The 26,498-nt window shown below is 39.9% G+C and overlaps 2 protein-coding genes and 1 non-coding gene across 4 annotated transcripts; 1 reads left to right on the forward strand and 2 right to left on the reverse strand.

Annotated features, from left to right (window-relative positions):
• Positions 1 to 915: 915 nt before the first annotated feature.
• LOC131254668 (U1 spliceosomal RNA) lies at positions 916 to 1,075 on the reverse strand. Its single transcript, XR_009175790.1, has one exon. It is a non-coding gene; the product is annotated as a U1 spliceosomal RNA (small nuclear RNA).
• A 6,906-nt stretch (positions 1,076 to 7,981) lies between these two features.
• LOC131254119 (putative cyclin-D7-1) lies at positions 7,982 to 11,333 on the forward strand. Its single transcript, XM_058255128.1, has 7 exons — positions 7,982 to 8,137; positions 8,258 to 8,344; positions 8,441 to 8,665; positions 8,720 to 8,776; positions 9,756 to 9,960; positions 10,852 to 10,985; positions 11,076 to 11,333. Exons 1-7 carry the CDS (start codon positions 7,982 to 7,984, stop codon positions 11,331 to 11,333), a joined length of 1,122 nt encoding a protein of 373 aa, XP_058111111.1.
• Positions 11,334 to 15,585: 4,252 nt separating this feature from the next.
• On the reverse strand, positions 15,586 to 26,234 carry LOC131252825 (uncharacterized). Of its 2 annotated transcripts, XM_058253553.1 has the most exons (5): positions 26,094 to 26,234; positions 21,003 to 21,248; positions 16,884 to 17,233; positions 16,706 to 16,781; positions 15,586 to 15,806 (listed from the first exon to the last, which is right to left on the reverse strand). In XM_058253553.1, exons 1-5 carry the CDS (start codon positions 26,122 to 26,124, stop codon positions 15,763 to 15,765), a joined length of 747 nt encoding a protein of 248 aa, XP_058109536.1. In that variant the 5' UTR covers positions 26,125 to 26,234; the 3' UTR covers positions 15,586 to 15,762. The 2 variants fall into 2 exon arrangements, with proteins under 2 accessions (XP_058109536.1, XP_058109535.1); XM_058253552.1 differs by having other exon boundaries at positions 16,706 to 17,233.
• Between the last annotated feature and the right edge of the window lie 264 nt (positions 26,235 to 26,498).

The raw sequence follows: 26,498 nt of genomic DNA on the forward strand, positions 1-26,498 counted from the left end.
CCACAGGTTATTTTTAGAATAGAGGGTGACCCTGGACTCAATCCAACTCACCAACAAAAAAAACAAAAAACAAAACATGAACCTAGGCTATGTCAAGTTGGCACCATTATTGAAGTCTTGTATCAGGTCAGACCTGAGTCAAAAAAGCATGAACCTAAGCTAAGCCAAGTTGGCACTGTGATCCAAGCCATGTATCAAGTCAGACCTCATCAGGAATAGAATAAACTAGTCAGTGATTCAGATTATGTTGGCCGCTAGCATAAAACTTTTTCTAAACATTTCATAATAAATCCTAACCATTGGAATATCTTGACTATTATAGCTGGACCCCAGTTAACAACAGGGACAAGGCTTTAATGTTGATGAGGATGCAGAAATTGATAAATCCTTCAAAGCCCATTCTCTATGGGCCTTAAAAATAGATAAGGGCCTCAAAGACAGATATGGCCCATCTTAGGAGGCCCTTAAAGTCCCAAACAAGGCACATATGTCTGACTAATCGTTGATATGGGATCATGTGGATGACAGATAATTTGTTTTCATCTTTATCTGGGCCCACGTATCCTGTGAACCTACACGGCATTAACATGTGCTAATAAAACCTATACCCAGACAATCCATGACCACCCATCTGGTTGGACCCACTCTTGCTAAGGATTTCTTCCAACTGAACGGATCAAAGTGCTCAAGTCGTGTAATTTGTGGGCCATATAGACATTAGCCTGATAGACAGTCCAGATAAAGATAAGGTTGCTTCAATGCCCAAATGTAACTTGGTGCTTCTGCAACCTTCCATGAAGTTCAACTCACAATATTACAAAGATGATCACATTCGTCTAAATCTCTAGCCCACACAACCAACGGCTCAGAACCATGATATGCTTACTGTTCAGAATAATTTACGATTAAGATTGGCAGGGGCCGCGCGAACGCGTACCCCCTCAACCACAAATTATGACGTGCACTCTCCTACTTGAGGAGATGCTAAACCAACGCCCCTCCAAAGTGCAATGGAGGCCGTTGATCTAGGCCATGGGCCTTCTTGTTCACCCAATAACCCCGCCCAGGTAAGTATGGAGAAATGGTGCGCCGCACCTTTATTTTATAGTCTACTTCTTCATTCAGCTACCGCTCCCTCTTCCGATGTGGGACTAAACATTGCAGATCCCTCTACTGAACGCTTAGGATGAACATAGTTAATGGTATCATTCGGCCAATCTGATGTTAGACATGACTAGAGTTGGTCCCACCATTTGGACGGTTTGATTTCTGTTTCGTGCAAGAGCACTTTTTACAGTTACCTCGAATTTGTGGGTTAGAGTGTGAAATTTACCAAACTACAGCCACTCATCGACGTTGCTGGTTGCATATTCAATCTAGACCGTCCAATCGTGGGTGCCACTATAGATGGAGAATCAGCCTTAAAGCACACTGATTGAACGATGTTAACCGTCTGATTTCGTTGTAGAATTTGTAATAATAACATTATCCTTTTCAGCCGTCCATTTAATGACCGGTAACAGGATGGGTAGGATTACCTAACCACTACGATTTTCCGACCATACTCCATCCGTAAAAGCCTGGCAATTGGATGGTCTGGATTGTGGTAGATGTATGCAATGTATAATGGATCAGTCTCCACCATCTAAACAATCAGGCCGCTAATCACCACTTTCAAAATGGTGGTCCCTGATCTAATGGACACACCGCGTGCATTTGTGGCGATCCAGACCCTCTAAACGGTCAGTTCCATTAGTGATGAAAAAGACCAAGAAAATTGTGTTTGTCTGACCATCTTAACCATCAGATCCTGCCTTTGGATTTGTACGGCTCACCATTGTAATTTTCAACCGTCGATTGACGATTGACCATCTTAAACTCTAGCCGTTGCTTTGTCCTTGGCATCAGGGACGAGTTTCCAAGGTTTGCTAAGCCCAAGCGCCTCGAGGAAGACGCGTCAACATGGCATACATGAGCGAGATCCAATTCGGAGCTTTCATCAGGTAGGCTACTGGTTAGATCTTATGGCTCAGAAAGAGAGCTGTGCAATAATTGAGTCAGCTAGGTTAGTTAGCTCAAATGGAAAAAGCTGATTCAACTCGGTTCAAGTCGAGTCGAATTGGATTTTTGAGCTTGAAAAAATTTCAAGCCAAGTTTAAGCTTGCTCGGGCTCAAATCAACTTGGATCGAGCCAGTTCAGTGACTTGGTTATTTTGACATTGATGTTGCTGAGCATGTGTTTGATGAAATGACTCATCATAGTGTCGATGGGTTGCAAGGTATGGACACGAAACAAATACCCTTATATCTTACCTTTTATGTTAGTACGTGTTTGATGAAATACATGTAAACCGATTTTACTGTTATATTCTATGAGAAATTGAAAGTGTACTTTATATGTTTGTGCTATAGAGGTTTGATCTTAGCTCAAATTATTTAGATGCTGATCAAACCAAGCCGGGCCTAATTCAAGCTAGGGTTAGCTAGTGGCCACGCCAAGTCAAGCTGTGTCAAGCTCGACCCGGTTTGACTGGTGTACACCTCCTCTCAGAAAACAGACCAGTTTTTAGGGGTCAATTTGTTTTATACATGGTGGCCCACCCGAGTAGTGAATGGTTGGATTATCGTGGCCCACCCGATGGAAAGCTCATGTCTCAACATGACTGCCTTGCGTAGATGGTGGTGACTAATTCACCGTACATGTGGAACACACCTACAATCCAGACCATCTAAATTATGGGCCCGATCGTGGATGGAGGATTAGGCGTGATATCATATTGATTGAACAATCTTCGGCATTTGCCTGTTGAATTCTGACCGGTAACCAATTAATATTTAACCCTTCATTTGAAAGCCACCAATCAAATCGGCACCATCCATCATGGGCCTCGTCATTTGAACACGTAGATTTTCAATATGTGTTGATGATCTGGTGGATCCGCTGGTCAGTTGACCCGACCCACTTTGCATGGCCACAAATGTGACCCGATCCACTTTTGGACAGTTTAATCGATCTGAACGGTCCATTTAGTCAGGAGGACTAACATGTGGAAACCAAATTGATCAGAAGATCCATCCCTGATCTGGCTTTTGTTTTTTTTTTAAGCCATCCTTCTTCCTATCTATGACGATGAATGAGATGGCTAAGATTGCCTAATCAAAGGAATCCTTTAAAACCACAGGGAATCCGGTGAGGATGGAATGACCACCATTGAAAACTTCTGAGGTGCACCATGATATTTGTATACCATCCAACCCGTTGACGAGATCGGAAAGACCAAATATACACCTGATCCAAAAATTCGGTGGGCCCCAAGAAATTTCAATGGTAGGTGTCTCCCTTCGAACTTTTCCTCTTCTTGTGGGCCACTTGAGTTTTGGATCGGCCCTATTTTTTGGTTCACCTCCTAATATGAACTGGCATAAATGAGGAACGGAGTGGATGTCACGTGGACATCACGGTGGGCCCCACAGTGATATTTGTTGATGTGGGAATTCCCTTCCATGATGAACGCTCCGAATTAAATGCCGAGATGCCAACCCCATTTAATACCCAAACGGGGAAGATACAAAAAAATCAAGAAACAGTAACGACGTGACGCTGAGTCAGGCGCATATGCACTTTCTCCTTAAAGTAGGCCCCACGCGTAGGATATCACGAACGACCCGCTCGAGTGCATTCTCACAACGAGACAGCCTACATCTACAAGATCAGAGCCGTTGATTGGGAAATCCCCACTGTAGAGACCATGCCCAAAAAATAAGATCCACATCATGGACCATTAGATGATCCACAAATGTAAAAAAATAAATAACCAGATACTAGAAATAGGCCAACGGTCCAAAACCTACGTGCACGTGCTGTCCATCTAATATCAGAAATCGTCACTTTCTTAGACATTGTATTTTCACAACCGAGATCCATGATGAGCGTCTCTGATCTTATACACGTATTCGTTGTGTCCTTGAGTGACGCGAGTACAATTTAAAACTGCACTCGAGCGAATACACATGTATTTGTATAAACCCGCCACGTTACCCGCCCAGTACGCTAAAGTGTCAATCCATCCTTTCCACTAACTCGCTGACCCACGACCTTGTGTCGCCATTTAATACCACACATTGCTAGTGTACGGTACCATATTTATGCATTTGTACCTTAATCACAGCCCTACAACTGATGTGGCTGAATCTGGCGACGGTTCGGTGGATCCCTGACTGTGGAGCCCACCTTGATGTACATGCTTTAAATCCAATCTACGCTGTTCATCCGTATTTACAGATCATTTTAGGACATGATTTAAAATAATAATAATAATAATAATAATTTAAAAAAACAAAAAAAACAAGAAGCAGATCTAAATATCAGGCGGACTACACCGGTGAAATGTGGTGATAGATCATTAAAAATTTACAGTGGGCCACAAAAGTTTTGGATCGAGCTGATATTGGTTTGCTTCCTTCCTCTATGTGTTTATGAGCTTATCAATGGGTTGGATGGCAAATGGAAGATGTTTTTTAATAGTGGGTATTTAATCATTTTTGGAATGGTGGCCTAAAATTAGCGGTCAAAATAGATGGACAGCATAGATATGACCCAAATAATCTAGGTGGACCCCACAGTTAGTGATCCACCCATGGTGGATTGGGGATCCACCAAGCCGCGCCTTGGCTAAATTGCTTTGATTGATCAGTTTTAATAAATAGATGACTAATAAACCTTTTTTCTTACTGATTTTGAACATCTGATTATTTTGTGCTATGTTTATCTCGTTCATTAGGTAGTAACAAAAGTTCTATCCCAAGTCGACCCACTCCAATCTTCTCCTAAATTAATGTCATCTTAGGGACCTCGCTATTGTTTACCGGAACTTGTTCAGAATGGCAAGAACAGGTGCATTTGTTGCTTGTTGAATCATATTTAGGTATTATATTTTTCTTCAAAACATTCAAAGCTCCATAAGGACCCATCATGCAATAAGAGTGAAATGCGCTTTTTCTACCAAACATCTCCTCTCATATCTACCTAACCAAGAATAAATAAATAAAAATCATCTAGTTACTAGGGCCATATAATAGGAAAATTTATTTAAAATCACAGGTAAGCCACTTAAAATAGTGTATGGCCCACCTGAGTTTTCAATAATCATAACATTCGGTATTTTCCTTAATCCTGATGGGAGGAACTTGATTAATTGGTTGGAATCAATATTTAGACAATTTTATAGGCCTTAAGCATGATGTAAGGTGTGTTAATTTTTTCATCCCACGGTTGCTCAGCTTGTAACTCATCCTTGCTAAAAATCAAGCTTCATTTTTTATTTTTAATCACAATTCTAATATAATTGAAAAATCACGATCCAAGTAAGATTGATTGATCTAATGTCATTACACATGGGCAACCAAAGAAAGTGAAAGAGAAAAGGGAATAGAAGGTTGTAGAAGCTTACCAGTATACTACTCTTAAAAGAGACAAGGATAACCCACTTAACTTTAAAAAATAATAATAATAAAACAAATTAATATTGTCCTTAGTATCTTGAGATCCTATCTAAGGTATCTCTGAAAGCAGTCCAAGCTCTAACTTTTTCTACAACGAAATTGCCCTTTGAAGATCACACAATGTTCAACATATAGGCCCAACCCGATTTTTATAAGTCTGGGTCTACAGTTCAGATCCATTCATAAATTACATCAAGCAAGACTGAATTAAAAGTTAGGATAGTTGAGTTTGGATCAAGCCTACCTTCATAAACTCAATTTACTCGTGTGCGTGAGAGAGAGAGAGAGAGAGAGAGAGAAAGTAATGCTCATATACAACTAGTTCTACATCCAATTAGTTGGTGTGTGGGGCCCACTATAGTGTTTGTACCACATCTTGCCTATGTTAAATAAATTGCAATGGACTTCTCAATCTTTTACCAGCATCAAATCTAGGGTATTAAAGTGTTTTGAATGCGGACCTTGATCGGCCATTGTGCTGGCTGTTGAGAACTATGGAGAAGATAGATTGCACGTTAATCTTCCGCTTACTCTATGCTCATGTCTATATGCTCTCCAATGTAAAGAGAAATGTGCGTTAGAATGTATGAAGTTGGAGATCAAATGCACCTTAAATAGATACAGAAGCTATGGTAAGAACCTTTTCATCATAAGATTTTTCTACTTGCTTATGTCTCCTTAATTTCATTCTTGAGAGGCAAATTATCTTTCAATACAACTTTATCCACAATTGTAAATAGTAAGTTATGTCTATAAAACCATGTAAACCCATTAATAGTATAAGTCACACCCTAATGATCATACAATTGATCTAAACTGATTATTACATACCATATGAAATTATGTCATATATGACCCACAATTCTAACAACCTATAATTAAAATTATCTCATTATGAAATAAGATGCTCCAAAAATTAGGTTGATCCAACTACTAGATGAGGTACACCATAAAAAACCAAGAAACATGTAAAACCTTCACATTCACACAGAGTATGCATTTTCATGGTTAGATTGTCCTGATTTTTGGTTTTTGGTGCATCCTATTTTTATAATGGGACAATCTCGCTAGCCTGGACAAGATGTCATACAAACACCATAGTATCCCTCACACATCTACTAATTAGGCGTACAACTAGCTACGTGTGAGCATTTATGTGCTGTGTATAATGAAACTACGTTTCCAATGCCACAAATCTGTAAGAGAGCCCATTTATACACCGCACACGTTTTAAAGGGACACATGTGTGCAACATGATCCATTCATTGACTGATCCCGATTATGTAAGTCGCATTCTTACACCCAGCATGTTCAACCCCTGCTCAGCTCTACATTTAAGGTCGTAAGACCCGATGGGCTTCTACATTTGATTGGATCCGGATCCATATCCTCAACAACCTAAATTGGGCAAGACCCAGGCAAAGTCAAACCCCCGGTACTATGGGACCCGAGCCGAACCCGACCAGTCAACAACCCCATTTTTCTAAATTAAATCTGACCGTAGACTACAGACAACTTTTAATCTCAACCATCCTTCTCCCAGCCACGAAAACAAGTCCTTGCACTGGTCTCATTTTTTGAGTAAGGGAATATCCACAGTGGTCCCCACATTACGGATGGCTAGGATTAATGTTCGTGTCCGTGACCATGATATGGCACTTTCTGACAGCATATGATATTCCTCCAATAATAATCCTCCACCCCCTATCCTCGTGTGCTCACGCAATTGGTTACAGTGGTCAAAATAAAAAAACTGTCACATTTACCTCCTCATGAGTCCCGGCCTCCGTATTTATAACCGATAAATGATATGATACTCACGCCGCCTATGACACTTGATACACTTGCACTTAAAAATGATACATCTGGCATATCTTAAATCAAATAAAATGACTACCAAATCACAGTCCCAAGATCAGATTGGTTGAAAAACTGTAACCTCTCATTTGTGGACACTTTTTTTATGAAATGAACGGTTAGATATATTTCATTTTTAACCGTCTGATAATTGTCTATAAATCTGATAATTGGATAATCCAATAAGCCTAATTTTTGGTTGATGATACATCTACACCCAATACCATAATTTGGACAGTTCAATTTCACTACCTATATGATACATTTAAATTTTTAAACTAATTTCTAAGTGTCTGTCTATCATCCATCACAGTCTGCCAGAGTATCAACTTTTTCTCTTTAAAACTCTAACCTCAACCACACCCCATGGTTAACTCAACCACCCACCATCTTCTCTCCTATAACTACCCTACGCCTCTCTCTCTCTCTCCTCTCTCTCTCTCTCTCTCTCTCGTTGGTACGTACTTCGTGAGAATTTTCATGTCAGACAACTCTCACTTCCTATAATAGAAAGGCCATAGCGCATGGTGCGCTGATGTGTGAAGAGCGCACCTCCATGTCACTAGAAATGGACCACAGCTTGTTATGTGATGAGGAATGGCTTACATGCTATCATACGCCAATGGAGCGTAGTTTAGACATGGATGCTGGTATTGGCTCGTTTTATACCACTAGGGAAGATCGTGACCAGGCTCTTCTGGTCTTCTTGCACAAGGAGGCTAGCTACTTGCCTGGTGATGTGTACGTGGAGCATCTCCAGTCGTTGGATTTGGCCCAGGCAAGATTTAGAGCCGTAGGATGGATCATCAAGGTTGGTGTGGACCAATAACACATATATTGTGTTCTTATAATGTTTTTTCTTTCTCATTGTTTTTTTTTTTTTTTATTGCTTTTGTAGACTCAATGCCGGTTGAATCTCTCGATTGGGTCGGTGTTTGATGCTGTGAATTATCTTGACCGATACATTTCCGTGAACCGATTCATGGTAAAGATTGTTGGGTTATTTTTATTTCTTATACATTTCTTCTTCTTTCTTTTTTTTTCTTCTATATGTTATTAAGATGATTGTATGATTATGCAGAAATGGAAATATTGGATGGTTGAATTACTCTCAGTTGCATGTTTGTCCATTGCTTCCAAATGCAATGAGGTCTCCATCCCTCCACTGCTTCAATTTCAGGTATGTGATTATTACTATATTGCTTTTCTTGCTGGTTGTTACTACAATTCTAGCTTCTATATTTCCTTGATGATTCTCTTCCACTCATCGTTGTTGTTGTCATTATTGTTAAAATTCGAATTTTTATATTTTCCTTAATGCATTTTTTCTCCACAACCTTCTTCTTTTTCTTGCTGCTAGCTTTCTTTGAAGAAGAAAAATGATGCTGTTGCTGCTGTTGTTTTGAATTTCTGTTTTGTATATTTACTTAATATATTCTCTTTCATTTATGTTGGATTTAAACGTTACTGACATATGTAGCCATAACATTCTCCTTTTTCTAACGTTACTAGCTAACTTTGTTTTAAAAAGATTAATGATTTTTTTCCCTTTACGTAACAGAATTTTATTAATGGGCATTCATGTAATTACGAGAATAATCATATAATTAATTATCATGCATACATCCACCTTACATGTGGCATACATGTATGCCAATCCAGAAGATCGAAGTTGTGGCCCACTATGGATAGTCACCGTATCTTAAAAATCAGAACCATCAAATAGATAATTAAAAATAGAAATGATCAATGGTCTAGATCAACATACGTAAATGTCTATTGATAGGATTGTTAGGGTTGACCATGAGATTTCTAGTCAATGGACAGTGGGACCCACGATTTGGAAGGTCTGAGTTTGGCATGGTTTGCATGACAAGATACCGCGGATGTGTGTGGGATACAGCATCATATGATTATTCTTTAATTAGTCACGAGAGTGGTATATGGACCACCTAAAGTTGTGATTCAGAGATCATATTTTAATGATCCAAACCGTTCGTATGATGGGCCTCGTTGGATTGGAAAAGATTAAAAATGAAATCTTTTGGATTAGGATATTTCGACGCTTTGTTCACTTTGCTCTTAATATGGACGGTCGAAACTTTGAATAATCAAATGATTGATAGATTTCAATCTGCAAGGTTTTTTCTTTGGTGTTGTTGCATCTCTCATCCACGGTGAGGCCCACCGTATAAACGGTTTGGATCATCGAAAAGGACCCAATCCAATGGCTAGCACCGTGACATATCCTAGTACACATGGGGATGTATTCTAGGAACATCTTTACGAGATGTTTGATATTTTCATTGATCATTCACGTGGGTATTTTCGTAAATTCAACAAACGAGGTCGCTAACTTGCTTTTGGCGCTAAACCTTTTGTTGCCGTTACTGAAGATGGAAGATCTCGACCATTCGTTCCTGCCGGACGCAATCCAGCGGATGGAAATAACGGTATTGAAGGCGTTGGGCTGGCGCCTCACCTGCGTAACTGCTTATTCCTACGTGGACTTGATGACGTGGCACCTACACTCCCTCCCACGTCATATCCACGTCGCCTTAACAGAACGCATGACCGAGCTTCTTCTCGGAGCTCTTTCAGGTATGCTGCAGCTCCACCACTAACGTGCGCGCATGGGTGCACGCTACCTTTCAATATGTAATATGGAGATGCGGGGATTATCTCATACGTCCGAATATGATTGGGACACAGCATGGTATTCGTGTTGAATCCAAACCGTTCATCAGATACTTCGCTCCATTTTTACTATCACCACAGGAAATTTATATAAAATCATGTTATTAAAAAAATAATAATAATAAAATAAAATTCATGTGATGTGGCCCACTTGAGTTATGATTAATGACTTTTGGTGTATGCCTTCGTGCTGGTGGAAAGCCTCTACTGGCTGGATCGGATGGCATTTAAACAGCACGTTACGCTCTACACTGAATCCAGAAGTTTCTACGGATTTGCTGGCCCCCTCCCATTGCTCAATGTTGTTCTCTATAGTGTGGCCCACCTGAATTTTAGATTAAGAATTTTTTTGGGTTTTGGGAATAGCATACGAGGCAACAGATGGACGGTTTGGATGGCACAGAAACATCACACTGGGCCCCACTCAGGTCGAACTACATGAAATGACTAATAACGTCCATGACTCTGAATAGAAAAATGCAAAATCTCTACTCACGAGCATAGGAACTCCGATCCTGCTCACCCCCACGTGTTGCATTGTGGTTCCAGTATGAGCTCTGGGCCATCCCTCAGGTGGGGCCTGAAAATGGCCCACACGTGTGCAAAAAAATGGACAGTTAAAAAGCAATTGACCAACAGTCCACATTCATGGTGCACGTTGGTCCATCTGCAAGCTGATTTCCGGGCCCACCTGATTAACAGCCTAAATTGCTCACACGCGTGGCAAGCACTTCCCCGCTTATGATACATGAAAATTCTCACAGTAATATACTGATTACAATGAAAACATTTCAGACCCGAAATTCATAGAGTTCAGGCCATCTACAGTGGCCGCATCGGCACTAAGATGTGGATTAGAAGAATTACTACCGTCCAAGTTGGATACTCATCTCTCTGATCTGGCCAGTCTCCTCCCCCATGATCGAACGGTAACGATGATCTCAATCCATCATGACTTCTTCTTGAATTTCAACAGACACCATTTTTCTTGAATTTTTCATGTTTGATGATCTAATTAGGATGAGATGGACAAGTGCCACAAGATAATGGAAGAGCGAGTCGTGGACCCGCAGTACAGTCTACTGACCATGGGTCCCACCTATGGCCTTTCGAGCCCTGTGTCTGTCATGGCACCGGAGAGAATCGACGGGTATGATTACTTCGTTGATTTCACTCTCATCAACGTAACTAATCCTAAGAAGCGGAAGAGAGAAGACATGGCGGGCCTCATGATGGATGATCATAGCCCCATTTTACAATCTCCTGTCCATGAGTGATGGTGCTCGTGAAATCTACGTTGCGCCCTGGCCTCGTGTCGATCATCTATTAATTATAATTTTGGATTTGTTTGTGATTTTAATGTTTATACGTGTCTATTTAATTAGAATTTCATGGAATTGAAAGCATATGTTCATAGCTTGTATTATTTACGTGGAATAAATAAAATCTAAGTATGAAAGTTTAAGCCTTAGGTTGTATTGCTTGTAGTTGATTTTGTTGACTGGGATTAGAGTGTGCTCATAATCTGGTCCGTCCATTTGAACAGCCACCTCTTAGATTGGCCATGTGTTGAAACCAACAGTGATTGGATGTGGTTTTAATATGCAAAGAAGCTATTAATCAATTGGACGGTCGATACAATTTTAACCTTAAAAGAGAATGTAGTAACCAAGGTATTCGAAATCCGTGTTATGTAACGGTGCAACGGCAGCTACGTAATGATAACAATCATAACTGTTATGTGTAAGGGCCCTAATGACCGTTTAAAAAACAATTTAAATTTAAAATTTTAAAAAAAATAAAAAATAAAGACCTTGCCAATTCCATAACGAAATGTAACGGCATGTAATGGACCATAACAACACCGTAATGGTCCCATAACAATTTTATAACAATCTTTTTAAAAAATAAAAAAGACCGTAATAGTCATTATTGACCGTATCATAATGTAATGTAGATCGTGTCACAGATACATTCCTAACATGGTTGGGTCAAAAGAAGGCGGACCATAAATTAACTGTAGCTTTTGATCCAAATATTGTTACGTTGTGCACAACTTATCAATCTTTATTGAAACGGGCCATCCAAGGTGAATCGACCCACTCTGTCTGTTTTGTTAGAAAACGCACCCTTTCAGTTAAAAACGAATTTTTAAGGAAAAATATTATTTCTAGTAATTCCAATTTTTTAAAAAGATATTTTTCTATTTTTAGAGTTTTAGATTTTATTTTTTTTTCTTTTTTCTAGAAATAACTTATAATTATGCTAGGAATCATCTAGCAAAATTTATTTAGAATTTTTATTTTTAAAAATTAGACTTTAAAAGAGTTTTAGTAGAATTGAAATTTTTATTAGAGTTAGAAATTTAATGTTTATGGTAATTACGAATTTTAGTTTTTTTTTTTTTTTATATTAATGATGTAACATGCTCATATACATTAGTCAATTATTAATTAAATTACAAATTTTGATAGAATTTATTCCTATTTTGCTTGTTTTCTTTTCATGAATTCGACCTCATGTCCTTCTGTCATAATGGTAACGGGTGGTAGCTGCCTGATTGATGGACCATCCAATCCGTGACTGAGTAATCATTACCCCAAACTTTATCGCCATCAAATTCATGATGGGGACCGTGATTGGATGTGGGCCACTTAATGGTTGAGTGATAATGGTTGTCCTTGATGTTCGGGGATGAACTGGGACCACTGAAAAAAGAAATCTTTTTAATAGTTTAGATCAAGTTCACAAATGAATGGTCAGGATCAGCTTTAAGTGTGATTATTGGAATACAGTCCATCTACCACAGATCCCATAAGAAGGGGCTCTTCTTATCAACAAAACATCTACTCATGTGGGCCCTATATGGAGACGCATGTGGGTCTGACAGTATCGCAATGCTAGCAAAACGGAATATCAATAGATCTGCGTGGGCCCACCTATGATATGTATATAAAATCCAAACCTTGATCTGGTCCTCACCTAAATTGGACGTACAAGATCATTTCTTCTTATTTTTCCTTCATCCCAGGTTTCAACTGATGAACGGTTAGATGACACATTAACAATACGGTGGACCCCACATTTCACCTGGAGAGCCTTCATTGTTCCCTTTTTGCGGCCTAACTGACAATTGGAGGATGCATTTATTTGACCGGTTGGATGGTAGTCAGACATTATCATGTTCCCCACACAGCTCGAATGTATGTAATTACCATACATTTTAACATATGAGACCGTTTTTTCATATTGTTCCTTCATTTTGGTGGGCCTCAACTAATGAATGGTTCATTTCTTCATATTGTTCCTCCATCCAGGTGGGGCCAACTGATGAACGGTTGGATGACATATTAACAGTACAGTGCACCCCATTTAATCTGGAAGTTTCTATAGGGGAAGCCCCCCTTGTTCTCTTTTTGCGGCCTACCTGAGCTGTGCCTCACTCAAATTTGGAGGATACATTTATATGATGGGTTGGATGGTAATCAAACAGCACCGTGGGCCTCACAATCAGGGATCTAATAGTCGGATGGGCCATATCAAAAGAAATTGGCTAGAAAGTTTGATCCAAATCTAGTATATGCACCATAGTTTCCGAATGCCATGACTTTATGACTAGTTATTTATTTCATGCATATAATATGTTGTTGGCAATCTTATGAATGGCCAAGATTGAAAGAAATTAACTAGAAAATTTAATACAGGATCTAATGCACGCAATAGTTTTTTGTCCGGTTTCTTATTGAACATGTATAATTTGTTAGAGAGCTATAAACAAGATTTATGACTCGCAGCAACCTTCCACACAGTGTGGGGGCTTTACTTTGGGTTTGATCAGGGCTTTGATTCGGCCTTGATTTTAGGCTTAACTATGTGAGTTGACTAGATTGTATGGATTGGATAGGTTAACTGAATAAGTTGATTGAGTGAGTTGACTTATCAAGTTGACTCAAGGATCTAGAGTTTTAGGGTTTTATGATTTAGGATTATATCAATTGGGTTGATTGGATTTGATTAGGGTTGTACACGAGTCAAGCTAGCTCGAAAAGCTCGCTCGACTTAGCTCGGATTGACTCGGCTTGAAAGGCCAACTTAAGGTGAGTCAAGGTTGTTTACTAAAGCTCGAGTTGAGATCAAGCCAAGTTCGACCATGGTGTATTTTAACTCGACTTGACTCGAAGCTCGAGCTCGACTCGGCTCGAGTAATATATTTTAATAATATATATTATATATATTATATTAATATTATATATATATATATATATAATATTTAAGTCACAAAAAAAAGTTAAAACTTAAAAGTTTTTACTAAAAAATTCTAGTCGACCCAATGCGTCCCCATTCCCTCTTTTTCTTTTTCTTACCCTATCAGGGTAAACTCGGTTCGACTCGAACCACTAGCTCGACTCGAACTTGACTCGAAAGCTTTGGCAAACAAGCCAAGCTTTAATGTTGAGCTCGATAGTGAGCTCGAGTTCGAGCTCGAACTCAAGTATAGCATAGACGAGTCAAGCCGAGCTTGGCCCACCTCGACTTTGACTTAGCTCGATGTACAACCCTAGATTTGATTTAGGATTAAGGTTCTAAAGGTTTAGGCTTCTAAGGTCAGGGTTTTGATTGGCCATTCATTAGTTCAAACTCATTTAACTTGGATCCTTACTCTTGCTCAGGTGGTAGACTCTCAAGAGTTTTAACACCAAAGGTTTGAGCATCCATAAGTGGTGAAATCTCACCATGGCGTGAGTGTGTTGGTGTGTGTATGTTAAAAAAATAAAAACTCATTTAACTCATCGGCATAGGGTGGAGTGTCTAGAAGCCCATCAAAATATCCATTGAACCACATCACAAGAAACAGTGGTGATCTGTCATGGATGGTCCTCGATCGGCTACAAGAACCCCACCATAATACATGTGTATTTACCATGTCGTCCATCCATTTCTTCAATTCATTTTATACCATGGCCTAAAAAATGAAATGCATACAAACATCCAATACACCATACCACAAGGATGGTATGGATCAGCAATGTAGGCCCTACCATGATGCATGACTATTATCCATGCCGTCCATCCATTTTACCAGCATATTTTATACCATGGGCCAAACACCGATTCATAGTTGAAATCTCCCTAAGGGCACCGTGATGATAAGGTCCCACAGGCCACAAATATCAGCTTGATCCAAAAATTCAGTAGCCTACATTACGTTTCCGATACTTCAATGGCTCCGGAAATTTTCCAATAAACGCATTCAATTCTTAATTTCCTATTATGCGGTAGACTTGAGCTTTGTCTTCTTTTGGCAGACACTCTACAATGAATTGGCAAAATGGATGAACGGTCAAGATCACATTAACAGTATCAGTGGACCCACCAAAGTTAGCTTCCACGAACGTGCTTGTCGTCAACGGTCAGAAGCTTAAAATCATCAGATTACACAAACCTCGAGAGCATTTTCAACTTTTTACCAAAGATGAGGACCAGTTCCGGCATTGTATTTTAAATACCAGAGGCACTAAAACTTAAATATCTCAAAAGCAAGCACTTCTTTTTGTTGATAGGCCAAAGGGTAGGCGCCCTCACAAGAACATCCCTTAAAAAAATACACAAAAATGTAATAGTAGTTACTGGTACTTAGACAATGTGTACACACTCAAATAATCACTGCAGCACTTTCTCCGGCTCTAGAGAAGGCTTTGAATGCACTCAGTTGGTTTGGAGTATCTTTTCATGTGGTCCTTCAATCTCCACTGCAAATATAAAACATCCAGACCGTCAAAATCCAAATGCAGATCATCCACACCTTTCCATACCCCTTCTCACATTTGAAGACATGGGCATCTGTACCATTGATCTAGACCGTCCATTCAGTTCAATCCTTCTTATATAGATGAATCACAACAAAGTATCCCAATCCAAAACTTAAGTGGAACACACTACTGGGAGTGATGTACAACCACCTAAGATCTATGTATTCACGTAGTGTGGCCCACCGGAGTTTTGGAATGGCTTGAGCTTTGGTGTCCCTCTATCCTGTTGAGGAGCATCTGATGAACGGGTAGACGTCATATATAGGCCATTTCGAGGGTTTTCTATTGTACGGTTGTTTATTGTTTCTATGACAGCGCAAGCCCACCATATCATATATAGGCCATTTGACCTATGCATTATGTGAGCCCATTGTTGCATTTGGACACCTCAAAAATCAGGCCCATATAATCATAGGTGCGCCACAGCAAGAGAAATAATAAACAATTACTCAACAACCTCCAAATTCACGTTGTAGCTAACATGATAGTAGGATGGGACTCAGCTCAAAAGGATGGGCACCCTATATAGAACGTGTAGGTCCACATTAAGCACTTGAAGAATAAGTTTATTCTACAAGGACTTATGGTGAAACCACTTAGAAACATGGTTTTAAGACTAGAGTGAGTCCCATGCAACTTGTCCAAATCGACTCGAACTCGATCAAACCCAACCTAGTTCGACACCACGAGTCATACCTGACTTGAACAAGTCAGGCTGATTCGAACCCAACTCGGGCGAGTCCTGGCTCAACTCAAGAAAGTCCATCCAAGTCGAGGAGTCCTTTAAACCATGTTTAGAACAAACACGACTATTTCGCCCAAGTGAATGAAAAACGTACCTTCACGAGGATTGGTTGAGACTGGAATTTTCGATTGTTCTTCAACACGGAGCAACGAAGAAACAACTCCTTTCACCTTATCAACCATGCCCATTTCGCCATTGGGGCCTACTGCAGTTGGACTAGGAATTTTCGATTGTTCTTCAACATGGAGCAACGAAGAAACAGCTCCTTTCACCTTATCAACCATACCCATTTCCCCATTGGGGCCCACTGTAGTTGGACTAATAGCCTCTGAAATCACCTGCGATAGCACCTTTTCATTCTCGCCGGGCTCTAACTTCTGCATAAGATATTCCTTCATGGTGACTGCCTCCTTATCGCATTTCTGCTCAGAACTTGACTCTGATCCAGTTGCTGCCGCAGCAACTGGCGGGCTTTGGATCTTCACTTTGGAAACCGTTGCATTTGCTGGTGCGAGCATTTTTTCTGGCACTAAAACATCCCTCTTAGGGATTACTAGAGGTGCGGCCTGGTTCCGCTTAGCTGTCACATTGTAAGCTTCTGGTGCAAGCTCAGATTCACGCACTGACAAGCAAATGTGTCTTAGGCAATGCTTCTAGCTAGTTTACTATGTTCGTTCACAATGAAATGGTTTAGTGTGAAACACCCAGAGTGAAAATTCAATATGGGTGAATGCAATCACGAAATCATATAGTGGTGATTAGAACGGGCCGCATTTAACCTGATGTCCAGCAAAAAAGTAAAATGAATGCAAGACTGAGTCAAGGATAATCTCATGGACAGCCAGGTGTTGGGAGAAGGATCCTTTTTCGACCATGCACACGACATAGAGATTTGCATTTGGTACGTCCACGGATTCATACTAATCCATTATGCTCAGAGGCAAAAAAAACAAGAAACAACTCTCAATACAATAACTTCTCTCTCTTTATCATGACAGAATATATTTTACCTCAAAACGAATTAGGGTTTATATAAATCACTGTGTGAAATTATGAAATTACCCTATGAGTTGGGTACTACACCTCTAGACCCCCAAGCAAGGGGCGTTCCCCTTTGTGACCACCAGCGAGCTCAGCACGGAGCTCAACTCACGACAATGCTAGTTGGATGAACAATACATATCTGATGATCAGGCTCCATATACCCTAACACTAGGATTGAAAGAAATTGACTAAAAAGTTTGATCCAGGGTCTAGTGTGCACCATAACTTTTGAAGGCCATAACTTTACGATCGGTTACATGTTTACCGCATATAATATTTTGTTCAAAAACTTTTAACAAACTTTATATCTTAACCAATGACAAAGTCCATTGGCCTCCAATTAATAAAGTTATTTTAGGAGTTAATTTTGAGTTTAAAACTAACATTTATTGTTTTTAGTTAGTTGCGATTTTTTTTAAAAAAAAATTTAAGATATGTTAGGGTTTGAAGAAGTATAATTATACTTGAAGTATTGTTTAAGTCATATGAAAGAGTTTAAATTAGTTTAAAAGTTTCTTTACTATTTTCATTAAAAGTTTACCATTTCGAGAAAAGTAATGAATTTAAAAATATATTAATTATTTTGTAAAGTTGGTTATATTCATTGGTCTAAAGAATGTTTTTTCTTTTAAAGATTTTTCCACCCTTTGGATTCAAAGGTTCAAATTTTTCTACCATTTGAATTCAAGGGTTGTTGGTAGATTCAAGATTTATCATAGAGAAAGAAGACAAACTCTTTCTCGATCCCCCTTTATTTTATCCACACGCCCACTACACCAAAAATGAATTAGGGCCGATCTCACATTATTGTTGGATCTAAATAGAATGGTGATAAGATTCAATATGAGTCATGGATTGTTACTCATGATAAGTCAGGATGAAACTCAACAAAGTCGACTCAGACTCGGCAAAGTCCAATCAGGTTTGGAACCACAAGTTAGAATTAAAAATAGGGGGTGACTCAGCTGACTCACTCCTGACTTGGCCGAGTCACAACATGCAACTAGACTCGAGTAAAAATGTCTGGGTTGCCGAGTCTGAAAACCTCATCACGAGTATTTTCCAGCAGGATGGAATAGAATGTAATGTAACTTACTAAATTGTAGAAAAACAACTTGCTAGAAAAACCATATTGATCTTATTATCTTAACAATCTGATTTCATATACTGGATTTCGATTGCCAAACTTTGTATATTTCATGATTTTACTGGACAGTAAAGACCATTAAGGAAGATAGAATGTTGAGACATCTAGTACTTTATACACAATCCATGCTGTAACCATGCCTTAGGTACATTAGCTTAAGATGTTGTGTGAGGACTGTTTCTTGGCCTGAGTTTAATGGTAATTACCAATTTTCGGACATCTTCACACATGTAATAGATGCAAGGACTAGCAACAAGACAGACAGGCATGAGCGAAATCTCGATGTATGTTTCCTACCAACTCGATGAAACGTGGTGGAGCTTGGAGTTATTTATACTCTGGCTATGTAGCATGCTTGATACGCAGCCATTTCAAAATTAACTCACATTCTGTTGTACTCGTTGTCACTTAGGTGTAGATAAAAAATCAGAAAGGTTGCTTAACCCTAACTTAGGTCATCCCCTAACCATTTCAGAGCCTTCTACTTGAACAAATTCATCCCTTCCAACTGTGAATTTCTTGGTCTATGTCGCACATTATCAAACCATTTAAGTTTGCTTTCACTCATCTTATTATCTATTAATGTTATTCCTAAAATTTCTTAAATGCATTTATTTTCAATTCTATCCTTCTTGTTTTGTGACTCATCCATCTCGAGATCTTCATTTTAGCTACACTCAAGGTTTTGTGACTCATCCATGGTCGGTTGTTCCTTAATTGCCCAACTTTCTATCCCATAAAACATAACCAGTCTAATAGTTAATGCAGAAGCATTTTCACACGGGATTCCAGTGGGGTTGCCTGTGGGATGCAAGGGCACACTCGGGGTGGGTAGCCCGTGTGAGGCGGGTGGCTCGTGTGAGGTGGGCCCCACCCGTATGTGGCGGGTGGCTCGTGTGAGGCGGTACCCATGTGAATTGGGGCCCACGAGGGGGTTCGACCGAGGTCCTAACTCATACGATGTGGAGCCTGGGTTATGAGATAAATGGATTAATTCACCATGCTTTATCAGTTCAAGCTTTTAGAGCAAGTAATTAATTGTCCTGTGTCAAATTGGTATCAGAGCAGGAGGTGGGCTCGAGTGAGGTTCCTTGTGGGATGCGGGGGCACACTCTAATTTGAGTATATATGACTAACAAATAAAACTCGAGAGGCACATCTCCATTTCTTTCACCCCACTTAAATTTTGTGGATAGAACTCTTCTCAATGTCTTCACTCTCATGAATTATCAACCCAAAGATATTAAAAGTGTTCATTTTAGAAAACTTCTTTGTTAAAAATCTCTATTGACTCACCATTCTTGCCACTGTTGTTATTAAAATGAATCTCATATACTTTATATTAGTGTGACTAAATTTAAATCCTTTGGATTCTAAAGTGCATCTCTATAAATTTGGCTTGTGTTTATGTGCTCTCTTGCCTTGTCAATCAAAACAATATTATCTACAAACAATATACATGGGATCTCTTTCTCCAAATCCCTCGTTAACCCGTTCATGACCGATGAAAAAATATACAAGCTCATTGCCAACTATGATGCAAGCCAGTAGTAAGTGGAAACTCACTTGTCTCTCCACTAGTAGCCATCATGCATGTTGTTAACACTCCATCATACATACCCTTAATCATGTCAAACCTTCTTCATATATATATATATATATATATATATATATATATATATTATTGTGTGATTAAGTGGACCACTTGGGAATAAAAAAGAACTAGCAATACTATCAGTACTAAAATAGGCAATATCAACCCAAACTGATTATATAGCAAGGCTTCCGCCATGGAAGCCATGGTACTGGGTTTTCTAGGTGCTCCCATGATGCTGAACATAGCATTACCTTAAATCAGAACTTAGTGGACCGCCTTAGATGGATTATAATTCAAAATTTATAGAAGTACTGTCTTTACTCACCATGAACGCCGTCTAATCGTCAGTAAAAAGAAAAGCATCAAGAAGTCCAACCTCAAGAAACAAATGTCCATTAATCTAATATCAAGATGGTCTAGTCAATTTGATTTTGGTGGCATCACCTTATGTGCAACTGTCCCACCATTTGGACACTTGAGGTATATGGTTTAGTCTATGGTATGTTTTTTTTTTTTTGTAAATTGTGAAGAGAGAAGACAATGATGCCAAAAAAAAAAAAAAAGGAAAGAAAGGAAAAGAAATTATGAAGGAAGGGGAGTTACTTGGAGCTTCATGGTACTCAGGATTTTCTTCTTCCTTCTCTTCCCGGCTAACACTCCCCGGCAATGTGACATCCTCGTGTTTCTTCTTACTTAGGGTGTTCCGCAACTTCCTTGCCTTCTCCTTCACCTTCATCAGAATGGATTTTTTCAATGGCTGGTTCTGATCTTCTTCCTGACTGGTGCTTCTTCCAATAGCTGGTGCGATGGGTGTGGGGTCTTGACCCAGAATCTCATCTCCACCTTCACCTGCATATCCACACATATGTTAATTAGTAAATATGGTCATTTCCATTTCTCACCAGTTCATACCATTTTTTTGGAACCTTGGTGAGTGACTCCGAACACGCACTGGGCGGGTTTGGACCGACTACGTACAACAGCCCATTATCCACGCCCGAGTCCAAGGCGATATGGACCAAAGACAATTTTGTAATATACACATTATGTAAAAATCCTCATTTCCTCATTTGTCCTGTTGCACAGCTCATATATATATATATATATATATATATATATATATATATATATGTGTGTGTGTGTGTGTGTGTGTGTGTGTGTGTGGGAAAAGGTACTATGTGCTTGACCTCACGATAAGCTTCCGTGAGGTCGAGCTGTGTGGGCGCCACCATGATGTGTGTCGACCATCAACACCGTGTATTTGATGGGTCCCCTCTAAATCATAGGATATCCCAAAAATCAGCCGTATACGGAACTCAGGTGGGCCATACCATCTAAAATCATGTGAAGACACCGTTAAAACATATAAAAGCACTTGGTGGGGCCCACCTGAGTTTTGAATGCTGCTGAAACTTGGTCTGAACCCTCACCCAAGTGGGACACACGTAATGGATGGGCTGGATTTGCAAACCACATCTCGGTGGGCCCAAAAAATGATTATGAATGTTTTAATGGTGCACGGCCCCTCTCCACTTTTGTATGTGGTGTGGCCCACACAAGTCACCGATTGACTTGATTTTTAAGACCTAGGCCCACGATGGAATGGTGCATCTGACTGATGGGGTAGATGTTCAAAACGCATCACGGTGGGGCCCACACAGCTCAACCTTATGGGATGGTCTCGTCAGCTCGAGCACACACAACCTTTTCCCTATATATATATATATATATATATATATATATATATATATATATATATATATATATATGGAAAAGGTTCTATACCGTCGAGCTCATGGGAACTTCCCATGAGGTCGAGCTGTGTGGGCCCCACCGTGATATGTGTTGAATATCAACACTGTGCATTTGATGGGTCCCCTTTAAATTATGGGATATTCCAAAAATCAGCCGTATACGGAACTCAGGTGGGCCATACCATCTAAAATCATGTGAAGACATGCCTAAAACATATAAAAGCACTTGGTGGGGCCCACCTGAAATTTGGATGCGTCTGAAACTTGGTCTGACCCCTCATCCAAGTGGGACACACATAATGGATGGTCTGGATTTGTGAACCACATCTCGGTGGGCCCAACAATTGATTGTGAATGTTTTAATGGAGGGTAGCTCCTCCCAACTCCTGTATGTGGTGTGGCCCACAAAAGTCATGGATTGACTTGATTTTTAAGCCCTCGGCTTACCATGGAATGGTGCATCTGACTGATGGGGTAGATGTTCGGCACGCATCACGGTGGGGCCCACACAGCTTGACCTCATGGGAAGTTCTTATGAGCTCGAGGCATAGAATCTTTTCTATATATATATATATATATATATATATATATATATATATATGTGTGTGTGTGTGTGTGTGTGTGCTCACCTGCCCACTGAGAACTTTTGCAGAACTCGTCATCCCATGTGATGCAGCACCCCATGGCCATATCTTAGTCAACCTACCTAAAACTTAGCCCATATAAACAAGTACATCCCCATGGGTCAATTGGCAGACTGAGTGGAGATACCTTGTTTCAACACTTGAGGTCTTGATATCGATCCCTAGTGGGGGTGGCTAACATGGAGTGTGTGTACTAACATGGGTGTGTACTAACAAGCTAATCCAAAAAAAAAAAAAGGCACATTCCCATGCAGTAAGATACATGGGATCTCTACCTACAGGATGTGGTTTATTTTCTTTTTTTTTTATAATGTCCCAAACTATTTTGTATGATAGGGCCCACATAGTCAAAAGGTTGAAATAGTCATACTAAGAGCTTGAAACATAAGATAAACAATTTAGATCATTAGATGATGACCCATATTCAAAAGCTAAGGTAGTTGTATCTTATCGCTATACATGGGGATGTATTCTGACAAACATGCTTTTTTTAGTAATGCTACTGTGATTCCCTTGGGGTGATATAGGGCCTACCAGCAACTCATTTTCCCTGGGCCCATCATAATATTTTTGTGAAATTCAATCTCTAGCTCATATAACGATGTAGGTCCAAATATTAGATTGATATAGAACTAAAGTGGGCCACATCAAAGGATAGCGGTAATGTAAATACTCACCATTGAAGCCTTCTTGAATGGTAATGTTTATATGCTATCCAACCTATTCATAAGGTGAGTATTGAAAAAATAAAAATAAAACCAAACAGTAAGCTGAGGCTCCAAAAAAAAAAAAAATCAATGGTGGACATCCCATCCCTATTGTTCCTTATGACGTGGTCCCCTTGAGTCTTGGATTGTATCTAACATGAGCTTGCCCAAATGGAGTAGATGTCACACACACATTATGGTGGGTCCCATAGATATTTTTGTTATATTGTGAGCTCATAAATATTTTTCTTGCATTGTTGGACGCATGACTCGTCCATTAAATGCAATGAGACAGAGACATAAGTTGCTAGTAGACCACGAACCACTCCGATAGGGGTGCGATGGCATTGCTATTATTTTTTTATTTTCAAAGGATTTCCAACATTTCTCAAAGACACGAGGGTTATCACCATGTGTGGAGCTATCAGCCTATGTGTCCGTGCAGGATCTACCTTACAGTGTATATGTCATCGAACCCAAGCATCAACTAAGTCCCACCATTATGATGGGGTACCTTAAAAATCAAATATAATTATTAGGTGGGCCAGTCCATTGAAAATAATGGGCATCTACCCAAGAAGCTAATAGAAGATATGGTGGCGCAGGTGATGGTTGGATTAGTCTTAATTTTTGGGGTGTCTCACTTTCTTGGTGGAGCGACCCTTTTAGATGTTTTCAATGACACAAAAAAAAAAAAAAAAAAAAAAACCAATAATGGGCATACAACCAAAGTGAAAGGAGCTTCTTCATTTAAAAAAAAAATTTATTTATAATACTAGCAAACGTTGTAGATAGGGCTGCCAGGATCGACCAGGCCTTGTAAGGCCAGTGCTTGGGCCCCTAAACTTGGCCCAAGGGTTGTTGAGCTTGGGCCAGCAGGCCAAAGGCCAGGCTTAGCCTATTGGCCCAATCCAGTCATTAAGCACACATCATTGTAATGGTCTAAACACACTTATTAATAGTTTCCATCTGATCCAATGTGTAGTTTAAAGGCAATTGTTGGATCTTTGATGGTCACATTTTAATAATCTAAATGGTATGCATGTTGAATCTATCAAGAGTATCCCAAACAAATTTTCAAAAAATACTTAAATTAGATGTATTTTAAGTGCACCATCACTAAACATTTTTGCCTTGCGAGGCTAGCCCTGGCTAAGGCCAAGGTTTTTTTTTTTCTTTTTTTCTTTTTTTAATTTATGTCCGAGGACTTTGAAAACCATGGCTAGGCTGGACAAGTGCTAGGGCTTAGGGGATGAAGGCCCGGCTAAGGATTGGATATCATCCCTCCTCAGCCAAGCACCCTCAAGCCCCGACATAGTAGGATTTGATGGAATAATATTAAGTGTAAACTTTACTAAATAACTTTCAAACATGTCTTATTAAGTCTCGTCTGTAATAGCAGTTTGCAGCAAATTATATCTCAATCTCAACTATGTCCAACAGGGTGATACCAAATTTGAAAAAGAAAATCTAGTCTCTGATCACCACCGTAGTTAAATTAACTCCAAGAAATTCTAGATTATAAGTAGGGCTGTTAATAGGTTGGGCTCAAGCTTGCCAAAATTAAAATTTTAAATAGGTTCGGTGTAATGGCATGGCCGAAACAGTTCAAAAATCAAGGCCAACCCCATCGTGGCCCATTGACAGCCCTAATTGCATAGTGACCTCACCACCACGGAAGCGGATTGGTTGGTGTATCCCACCCCGGCAATATAGCTGGTGTAGATGCGTGTCGGACTCCGCGAGCAACGGGTTGTAGGAACGTTCAGAGGAGATCAAAGTTACATGAGCCCCACAATGTACTTATTATATCCACACCGTTCATCAATTTTTTGATATCATTTTAGTTTATTACACAAAAAATGAATCTTTCACGTTGATCCAAAACTTCTGTGACTACGAAAGAGTTTCAATGGTAAACGTTCAATCCCCACCGCTTTTTGTAGTGTGGTCCACTTTATCATTAGATCTGTCTTATTTTTAGTCTCAAGCCTTAAGACAAGCTCTCCAAATAGATGGACGGTTTGGATATAACACATACCTCATGATGAGACCTACAGAACTTGCTGACCTAAATACATAGGCATATAGCTGATGTGTGTACACCAAGCCAATCCGCTTCCCACCACCATATAGCTAACTTTGATTGTGTTGAAGGATTGGGCCATGTGCTGCTGTGAGTGGTGAACGCTAAGTCCCCCCACGTCATACGTGTGAAAGATCCCGTCTGTTCAGCAGCAATGCCAACCATCCCATCAGGCATTAGCCACCGTTAGCATTCCCCATTCCAGAATTCTGGCCTGCCTACTCATCAGGCAGACCACAGTTTTACGTGAGAAATGGACGGTTATTGGGCCATATTCAACGTACGAGTGCATCCTACCTGATCATTGTTAAGATATGAGTTTTATTTTTGGCCACAGATGGATCACGGTAGGAGCTACTTGATGAATGGTGCAGATCTTTTGAGCGTGTGCCAAATCATTACCTATTCTGAAATGCGCACAACAATCTCACGCGCGCGAGCATACTTAGGTGTTCTTGAGAGAGCGATAAAGAGAGAGAGAGAGGGGAAGAAATTTCCAATACCTCCGGATTGGCTTCTAACCATTTGAGCCATGCTTTCTTCAGATTGCGTTTGTCACGTTCGATTTTACAATCTCTGCAAAATGCAATCCAAGGGAAGTTTAAAGCGATCGCTAATGCCGAAAAAGACATCTTCTAAAGAGGATGCATTGGCGCAACGCCCGGGCGTTTTGTTTGCAATGCGCCATACACAATTGCCACGTATCACAAACCCTCTATCTAAATGCCACGTGCGGCGCCAGGTCTATGAAGGGTTGTGGGCTCGGATTCTCCACTTGTCAACTTCATGTGGGTGCTTCTTGGTGGCCACCACATTGCGTTTTTCCCTCAGCCAATTGATAGGCTGGTTTATACGGCGCTTGGCGCATGGCATTAGATGGGAAAAGTTGGGATGGAATTGCATTTGGC

The sequence above is a fragment of the Magnolia sinica genome, chromosome 8 (assembly GCF_029962835.1).
Source record: "Magnolia sinica isolate HGM2019 chromosome 8, MsV1, whole genome shotgun sequence".
Lineage (NCBI taxonomy): Eukaryota > Viridiplantae > Streptophyta > Magnoliopsida > Magnoliales > Magnoliaceae > Magnolia > Magnolia sinica.